Source organism: Clupea harengus, chromosome 18, assembly GCF_900700415.2.
Source record: "Clupea harengus chromosome 18, Ch_v2.0.2, whole genome shotgun sequence".
NCBI classification, from domain to species: Eukaryota; Metazoa; Chordata; class Actinopteri; order Clupeiformes; family Clupeidae; genus Clupea; species Clupea harengus.
The window spans coordinates 6,206,030-6,216,196 of record NC_045169.1 but is presented as its reverse complement, the minus strand read 5'-3'; the positions used below and the strand labels follow the sequence as shown (position 1 = coordinate 6,216,196).

The 10,167-nt window shown below is 40.4% G+C and overlaps 1 protein-coding gene across 1 annotated transcript; it reads left to right on the top strand.

Moving 5' to 3' along the window:
- The first annotated feature begins 712 nt into the window (after positions 1–712).
- LOC122133757 (butyrophilin subfamily 2 member A2-like) lies at positions 713–4,145 on the top strand. The gene is made up of 5 exons (XM_042710512.1): positions 713–988; positions 1,184–1,549; positions 3,189–3,224; positions 3,440–3,769; positions 4,096–4,145. Exons 1-5 carry the CDS (start codon positions 850–852, stop codon positions 4,143–4,145), a joined length of 921 nt encoding a protein of 306 aa, XP_042566446.1. The 5' UTR covers positions 713–849.
- The last annotated feature ends 6,022 nt before the right edge of the window (positions 4,146–10,167 follow it).

Here is a 10,167-nt window from a genome sequence, read left to right as displayed (position 1 = left end):
AACTCTAGCGTAATGACGAGACCTATAGCAGCCTTCGCTGCTCACAGATTGTCACAGACAAGTAGACTCTACTTAGTAAAGTTATCTCACCGCTGGCCTGCTCCTCGGATTTTTCCAGGAGCTTCTCTCGCTGCTCGCTAAGGCTCACGAATTACAATCAGTCTCTCTCTCTCTCTCTCTCTCTCTCTCGCTCTGTCTCTCTCTGTGCCACAAAAGCATTCAGGATTGCTCACAGGACAGTGCATGCCAAGTATCCAAGTGTAGGCTTAAGGCAGATTATGATACACATAGCCAGTATGTGTCATTCCGCCAAACAAACATGAGTAATAGTAATATTCGTATTATATAATATATTATTAATAATGAATTAATAATATATTATTATTACTCATTGAAAATATATTTCAATAAGAATCATATGTTTAGTTGGCTGACAAAAACATTAAGAATTATTCTTAATTTTTGTTTTTAGTCAACTAAACATGTGATCCTCATTGATGAAGCATGTTTTAGTTGAGATTCACCTAATCACCGTCCATTTTCAAATTAGGGCCCAGTTTTCAATTTCAATTTTCCAAACTAGAGCTCTCCATGAATGGGATGTGGGATATTATCTAATGTTAATTAGATTAATAAATATTATTTCAACATCATTTAAGACCATCTTGTATTTCCCCCCCCTAATCATTATGTGGTGTAATATCTGGGTATAGTGGTCTATGAAGGGTTAACCAAAATGTGTTGATTTTCAAACACACCCAAGTTTCCTTTTTGAGGTTGTTCACCCCAAGGATCTGTACATCAGTGCATGTTATTCTCTGGACAGTCCCACCCCACAGAGACCAGAGGATGGAGATGACAGAGAACATTCTAGAAGAGGCCCAGACTTACAGAGTAAACGGATCTCCCAGTGACGAAGATAAATCAAGAGATACCAACTATGACTTTAGCAAAGACATCAAAGAAGCTCAAAGTTTCAAAATCTTTGGTAATTGTGCACATTTTCTTTATCTTCCTCACTCTCTTTAACTCTTTTTCAGTCAGTTCCCTTTCCCCCTTTCTGTTTCTCTCTTACTCACCCTCTGTTTGTCTGTGTGTCTGTCTGTGTGTGTGTGAGTTTTCATATATATATTTGAGAGAAGAGAGATAGATAGTTGTAAAGACTGTACTTTTTTATGTTCAGGTTTCTACAAGATGGCTGTGGTGTTTCTTGGGCTGCTGTGTGTCCTCCTTTCGGCTGTTATCGTTGGACTATACATCCAAACTGAGGGGACAAGACAGTTTCAGCTCCGGTACAACAATCAAACAGAAGAGAAAGACCAGCAACAGATGCAGTACAACAATCAAACAGAAGAGAAAGACCAGCTACAGATGCAGTACAACAAACTGAATGAAGAGAAAGGCCAGCTACAGATGCAGTACAACAAACTGAATGAAGAGAAAGGCCAGCTACAGATGCAGTACAACAAACTGAATGAAGAGAAATCCCAGCTGACGGCCAAATTCACGACTGAGAGAGATGAAATACAGAGGCGTCTTTGCAAACTGGGTGAGTACATTGTTTACTGTTAAAGCAGATTTTAAGCTATTGAGATACTGAGATGCTAAAAGCAAGCCTCCTTAAGCACTTTTTTCATAAATCTCCAGCAATATTATCAGGCTGGCTATCCACCACAACATGTACTGTATGTCTGTTTATGGAACTGATAGTTTGATTCAGTGCTCTAGTGGTGAAAAAGGTGGGTAGACTGTACATGTCTGCAGACACACCCTCACGCCCCGTTACAAAAAGCAGGAAAACTACCTTACCTCTATGCAGGACTGCACTACCACTGATTATGTAGTAGTAGTAGTAGTAGTAGTAGTAATAGCAGTAGTAGTAGTAGCAGTAGTAGTAGTAGTAGTAGTAGCAGCAGTAGTAGGATAGTAGTAGTGTTATTGTTAATTATAATTCCCTAACCCTGGTCGGATCCGGTAGAGCCTTGGTATGAAAGGAAAAAACTACACACCACACCTTTAATGTACATATTTGACTGTAAGAGATAAGTAAAAGGTATAATTATTCGGTTCATGTTTTAATATAAAGCTTACTATAACTATCTATCACTATCACTCTATCACTGTCTTTATAACTATTCTCTTCTCTGGATATCTGACATCTCAATCTGCTTAAACCACCAGCTTACAATTGTGTCCCCATCCACCTTTGCCATTAACTGTTTGAACTTCTGCCCCGTGGGTAATACAGTAGTACTGAGAATACGGGCTCTACCAGATAAATATCCAAAACACAAAATATAAGATTAGAACATTTCAACAATTGAATGCATGCAGAGGAAGACAAAGAGGAAGAGGAGAGAGAGGGGTGTAAAGACTGATAGATTGAAAGAGGGGCCATTCCAATTTATTAAAGAGAGTGAGACAGTATGATGTCTTTAATAAAATAAAAATATTTAAAATATTAAATAAATAAAAGATAAAAAGAGAGGGCGTGAGTGAGTGAAAGACAAAAAGTAAAGAGATGAAATACAGAGAAAGTGAGCGAGTGAGAGAAATAGATAGAAAGACAAATGCAAAGAAATGAATGTCCATTAGCCAGCTAACTCTATATTGCAAACAACTTGCTTCAATATGGGCAACAGTACCCGATAATAACTCATGTTGCCATCTTACAGTTATGTAAAACTTCTGTCTGTAAGCAGTTTAATACGTCCCACAATCTGTAAAGCTATGAGTTAATTCACTTTCTATTTCATAAATACTTTCTATGAAACATTACACACATAGTTCACATTCTAAGAGATTGCAAACAGATATTGAACACTTGCATGTCTTTTTAAGACACTGCCCTTCGAAATACAAGACATACCAGTTCTAAAGGAGGACATTGTTTGTTGAGTTGCTGTGACAAGACCCACAGAGGCTGGATACGGTCACACAGTCTCTCTGTGTACAAAGCGTCAATTTAGTGTTTTATATATATTTCTTGCATAGCCTACTACAAAATATTGTGTATAATTGGAACAATATTGTATTGGTCACACTCTACTGTAAAAGTCTTTGTTACTGTTCCAACCCTCAGCGCCTTAAATGGCTTTGCCTTTACAGTAAGTGCTGACTAAATATATTTCCGTTTGCTGTAATGATTTTCAGCAAACTATTTTCATTCTTCTTATTTTTCTCCACAGAATCGCATGACATGAAGACAATTAAACAACATGCAGGTATTTGAAAACTCATTTGAAGAATCATTACTGTGTTTTTTGTGATGTTTTGTTTTAGAGGAAACATTAATGTAGCTATGTATTGACATTATTTCAATATTTCCACATATGCCCCATCTAGTAGAGTATAAAGTACTGTTACTTTAGATTAAATATATACTAAATATTTACATGAGAGGACCTTACATATACTTTTATTCTCTTTTGTGTCTTAGTTGATGTGACTCTAGATCCTGACACAGCATCTCCTTATCTCACTCTCTCTGCTGATGGGAAACAAGCAACATTAGGACCGAGGAGAGAGGGTGTCCTTAAGACCTCTAAGAGGTTTTGGACTAATTACTGTGTTCAGGGAAAAGAGGGTTTCTCCTCTGGTAAATTCTACTATGAAGTCGAGGTAGAGATTACCTGGTATGTGGGAGTGGTCAGGGAGTCCATTAACAGGACTCACCACATAACACTGTCTCCTGGGAGTGGACACTGGACACAATGGGAGAAAATGTCCACGCCCAAAAGGGTGGGGATTTTTGTGGATTATGATGCAGGTCTGGTCTCCTTTTATGATGCAGACACCTGGTGTCCTATGCGCTCTTATAATAACGCCATCTTCAATGAAAGAATTTATCCATTTTTCTGTGTTAAAGATTCAGCTTCAGTAACCATACCTGCTGTAGTGAAGTGCACGTCAGAGTAATGTATCCTAGGAAGAGATTTTTGTCTTTGTCTGAAACCAACAGTAGCAACCAAAGGTTTTCATGTGTTGGTGTGAATATATGTTTCAGCTTTCAATTTCATTTCAGTGTTAATTGGTATGCATTTCATCCCTATTTCACAGTATTCTTTCATTTTCCCCATTCATGGTCACCCGTAGAACCGTATCACCACCTGATTAGCCCCATGATCTCATCCCAGTCACCATAGCACCTCCTCCCAGACTTTTAATAATGGGACCTGCGCCCGTGTTCAGCCCTTTTCTCTTTGTTCAATTTCGGGGAGAACCTACGAACCTGTGTTTAAATTCCTTGTAAATATATTGTACATTCCATGTACATTCTACAATGAAGTTTCATGTTTTTTTCCTTACCTATTACATGAAGATATAACCATATCATAATTTGGGAAATAACCAAACCCACCTTTCTGTAGTCTCAACTCCTCTCAAGAAAGAGAAGTCAAATGAGAATTTGTGTGAATTGTTGTGTGGGGATGGATTACTGAGCCATCGCTCTGTAAGACAAATGCATCACAGTAGTAGGCTACTGAAACTGTAGCGCGGCTAGAAACTGAAGAAACTGGCTGTGGTGCTATTGATTCTTTTAAAAACTCATTTGTAATTTTGTGGAAAAATGGAATACGGGTATTCAGGAAAGTGGGAAAGACAAATAAATAAACTGTACCATACTTTTTGTAAATATGCAATACCAATACATAAAGACCCTTACTGAGGGTCTACTTACACATGAGCTGTGACTAAAGACTTGTTTGCTCTGCATATATATTAGTGCCGGGTAAAACCTGAATTTTATGATACGACATACATCTTATTCACTCGTGACACATCCTGTTCTGTATTTGGTCAGCTCACTTCCAAAATCAGGACACTCTGGGCAGCCTGGATTTAGTGTGGAGGCAGATCAGTTTGTACAGTGGCACTGGAGTGCAAAATACAAAAACAAAAACTTGCAGCTCTGAAGTGCAAAATACAAAAACCTGTGGTTATTTCATATACATGTTGGGTTTCGAGCCTATGGGGAATAACAGACTTCAACACAAGTGGCCCTACACTCCAAGGAACACATTTGTAGTACACAATAATAACACCCATAACACCCATGCTGAAGGTGTGATGCTTGCTGGCCAATTCAACACATTTGATGTGATTCAAGATGCACTTTGCATAAAGGGCATTGCATCAAAAAGATAAGGAAACAGTTGGTTTACCAGTAATCTACTGTCATTAGCATTGCATTGCATCACAGTGCAAGAGAGGAGTTGGAAGTAAGTAGTGCAATAGAATACCAAGATATTGTAAGTCACCATATTTTTCCTACACACAAGTACATGATCAGGTTGCTAAGCAATAGAGGTGAGCTGAAAAACCATCATGACAGCATACTGTGGAGGGCCACATACCTAAACTCTTAGGAGCAGTTGTGAGTCTGATTAAATGAATGAGGGCTTTATGTTACTCCAATATTAATTTGGGTGTAACACATCAAAAAATCACTGCAATGCAAATAACATACACTCTTGCCTATCATACTATTAACTGTTGTCAAGACTATATATATATATATATATAGAGAGAGTGTATATGTATATATTTAAAAGACATTAGGACTTTGTGTTGTTTGTTTTACAGAACTCAGCTCAGACTTTTAGATTGCTGCAGATTTCTAAGGCCGCACCAAACGGACTGGTTTCCTCCAACTAGAAGGACGATTGTCCATGTGACCCACTGTGAAGGCTGAGCGAGTGGTCACGCAGTTTGCAGAAGCATGCACTGGGAACTCACCGCTGCGGTCAAGTTGGGCCTGCAGCTAGACAGATGCACAAGCCCACGCGGTCTTGCCTGCAGTTTTAGCTCTGAAACTCTGCACCTCACACCTGCACCACTGCACAGCAGAAGAGGAAGAGGCCCTTCTAATACTCTCATACAGAACATTCTTTGAAAAGTGACGGTCAATCGTTTGGTGGACTAGGCGGAACGAAAGAAGAAGGGCCAAAGCATAACATCATACACAGAAAACAGAACACATTTCATACATTTACATTTACATTTAGTCATTTAGCAGACGCTTTTATCCAAAGCGACTTACATATGTGCGACTTACAATGTATACACATTTTACATTTTACACTGATGGCACACTGCACATCAGGAGCAATTAGGGGTTCAGTGTCTTGCTCAAGGACGCTTCGACAGGGAATCGAACTAGCAACCTTCTGATTACTAACCGACTTCTTTACCTCCTGTACCACTGTCGCCCCATACAATGTGAAGCAGCATGTTCCAACAGATTGAGCTGCTTTTTAATATATATACGGAGGTACGGCATTCTGACCAACACACTGCTAAACCTCAAGAGGAAACTTGAACAGCTGTATCCTTTAATGCCTGCATCAGCTCCCAAGCAGGGCGGGCATTCACATTTTACGCAAATAGTGACCACTGCACTTAATTAGTGCAGTCCTTTGCAAAGTCCTTAACGCTGCGCCAATGACAGACGGAAAGAGAACGAGTTCCTTCAGAATGAAGCCAACCAGACGCGCATGGAGAGTGTGAGCAATCCTGAAGGCTTTTATAGCGCAGAGAAAGAGAGAGAGAGAGACCCATTGTAATTCGTGTTTCTCCACAGCACGAGTACATGGCATACGTGTCCAAGAGGACTCAGAAGCGTCAGAAGGCCATAGTCACGTTGAGTGACCAGAACCATCAGCAGCTGGAGAGCCTTAGCGAGCAGCGAGAGAAGCTCCTGGAAAAATACGAGGAGCAGGCCAGCGGTGAGATAACTTTACTAAGTAGAGTCTACTTGTCTGTGACAATCTGTGAGCAGCGAAGGCTGCTATAGGTCTCGTCATTACGCTAGAGTTGAGCACACGTTGCACTGTGTCTGTTTGTAAAAAAAAAAAAAAGGTGTGTGCAAATGAACAAGTAATTTCATTATGCTTAACATTTAATCTTCCCATTGTTGTGTTTACGGTTTTTTTATCTAATGTTTTTTAAGTTGCTTTGGACAAAAACATCTGCTAAATACCTTATCTTAACCTAAAAATGTAGAATGCACACCTATAATGCAGAGGTCTCTGTTGAGTATAGCCTACCTTATGCACCCTTAAATGATTGGTAAAAAGTAAATGAAACAACCTACATGTGTAATAAAGACTAGCAAATATGAGAAAAAGAATATTTGTGAATGCACAGATTCCCTTCAATGTCCAGTCAGTTTAAATTGACCACCAAATAACCTCTGTTTTTTTCCTCTGCATTTGTCAGAACTAAAGCAGAAAATCCTGGAGAAGGAAAATGAGCTTGCTCTGCTGAACATTGAGATTGCTGATCTAAGAGAATTTAAGGTACTCTGCACAAGTAAAGGTGAAATCAATATTTGTGCTGTCCACAATCTTAAGGATTAATCTTAATCTTATTCTTAACGTTAAATCTTGTTTGAACTTGTTTTGGCCAACTGCAAGTGTGTTTCATTTTTGTCTGTCACTGACATCTAAATACTGAGAAATACTGAGTAAAATATCAGAGTATCCAAAGAGTGCTAAGGGCCTGCTATGTTATTCAAGACTGCGCAAATTGTGCAAAGAAAAAGTGCAAGCAATTTAAGAGTTAGGTTTAGACAGGTGACAGGGGGTACAGAGCAGTAGCTAGGAAAGCTGTTTTTCACTGTAGTACCCACTCTAAATATGTCTGTCTGTTACTTTGTATGTACTGTAAGTGCAGTGGAAGGAGGTGCTAGAGTAGCTTGCTTAAATTAAAAGGTGGAGCTGTATAGACAGAGTTTACATCCACGAGGTCCATTCTTTCGCCCTAATCTGGCACACACACACACACACAAATGAATACATTTACAAACGGCCATCTCTCGTGCGGCCATCTCTCCTCCAGGAGGCGTCCGAGTGTCTGCTGTCCCACACGCAGGAGGTGGCGCAGGAGAACGAGTGCCTGCGCACTGAGCTGCAGCAGCTCATCCAGCGGGCGCATGTCCTGCGCACCCACCAGGACCGGCTGCAGGCCCAGCGCCGCCAACTGCTGATGGAGAAGGAGTACGTGCAGGAGCTCCGCCGCCTGCGAGCCGTGCCGCACTCCCACTCCAGGCCACAAGGCGGCTCTAACGCTGTGCAGCCGCCACCTCAACAGGATGCAGAACCGGGAACACAAGAGCGTGGGACAAGTGAAGCATAGCAGTGTTTTAGGCCCTACTATTGTTTTTTTTGCACTTCTCAATGGGATAAGCACATTCAGCACATTCTTGAAAATTATGATTCATCTGTCTCCTGTTACTAAACCATGATAAATACATTTTCTTGTGTGCCATTGGAGTAAAATGATATATGGATGATATTTTACTCTGTGTAATTTTCTATGAGTTGTATTACAAAAAGAAGAGAATGGAGAATGATCGATAACGATGATAAATCTTCTGGCCATTAAAAATGATGCTTAATGTAATATGTGAAACGTGCTTGAAAGAATCAACAAACTAAAAAGATTCTACACAATATTGAAATACAATAATATTATTATTTTTAGAATCACCTATAAAGCAGTATATAAAAGTAGAAAAAAGCAGCTTAATCTGTTGGAACATGCTGCTTCACATTGTATGAAATGTGTTCTGTTTTTTGTGTATGATGTTATGCTTTGGCCCTTCTTCTTTCGTTCCGCCTAGTCCACCAAACGATTGACCGTCACTTTTCAAAGAATGTTCTGTATGAGAGTATTACATTACCTTTACATTTAGTCATTTAGCAGACGCTTTTATCCAAAGAGACTTACATATGTGCGACTTACAATGTATACACATTTACATTTACACTGATGGCACACTGCACTGCACACTCAGGAGCAATTAGGGGTTCAGTGTCTTGCTCAAGGACGCTTCGACAGGGAATCGAACTAGCAACCTTCTGATTACTAAACGACTTCTCTACCTACTGTACCACTGTCGCCCCTTAGAAGGGCTTCTTCCTCTTCTGCTGTGCATTGGTGCAGGTGTGAGGTGCAGAGTTTCAGAGCTAAAACTGCAGGCAAGACCGCGTGGGCTTGTGCATCTGTCTATCTGCAGGCCCAACTTGACCGCAGCGGTGAGTTCCCAGTGCATGCTTCTGCAAACTGCGTGACCACTCACTCAGCTCAGCCTTCACAGTGGGTCACATGGACAAGCGTCCTCCTAGTTGGAGGAAACCAGTCAGTTTGGTGCGGCCTTAGAAATCTGCAGCAATCTAAAAGTCTGAGCTGAGTTCTGTAAAACAAACAACACAAAGTCCTAATGTCTTTTAAATATATACATAATGTGAACGCCCAGCGTTCCAAGAGACACGACGAGGGTGTTTTTGCAGTAAAACAGGTTCATTTATTAACTCTTAACATTGTAACAAATCTGGGCTAGGCGCTCAGATATTGTCAACAAAATAAATCAAGGTTCATTAAAACACGCATGACAGAAAATAACGTGACTTGTATATTTATTTTATAGTGCTTATATTTACAGTGAAAAGAAGATAGTGAGAAACAATAAAGAGCCCGTAGGCCATAGAGTCTGTATCACCGTCCAAACAACAAAAACCGAGCAGTTTTGCGCTCTAGTCCGACATCCAAAACACGGGAAAAAATCCACAAAACTCCGACGCAATCTGGATGTCCAAACAAAAAGGTATATCCATACGAATCAATCTGAACAGCAGCGAGATAAGGCTTCTCTCAGAACTGCAACCAGCATCAAAAAGAGTGAGGAAAAGGATCGATCTCACCTCTTCAAAAATGTTAATTCAGCTGGTTTCCCTATCCCGACGGTATTCCTAACCCCGGGAGATGAGTAGGGCTTATTCCAATATCTTCTCCAATCGGCGATGCAGTCCGTTTATCTGGAGTCCTCGAGGATATCAGGTAGCTTTTGTGACTGGCAACATCTGCCTCCATTCATTTCTCTCCCCCCAGTTTCCGCGTCTCCGTTTAAACACCAAGCAGGTGATTCCAAACCGAGCGCAGCCATAGGACAGACAGAAAAGGTGTGTGCGTGAGTGAGTGAGAATGTGAGTGACCCTATCCTCTTCCTAGGCTCTGGAATCGGTGACATACGTCAAAATATTCTACTGCCTATGAAAATATCACCCTAGTCCCTGGCCAGGCTTTCAATTTTATACTTTGAGGTAAAACACCCTCAGGTGACCTTTAAATTATCTATTAGCCAATTTTCTTATGTGGCTGATG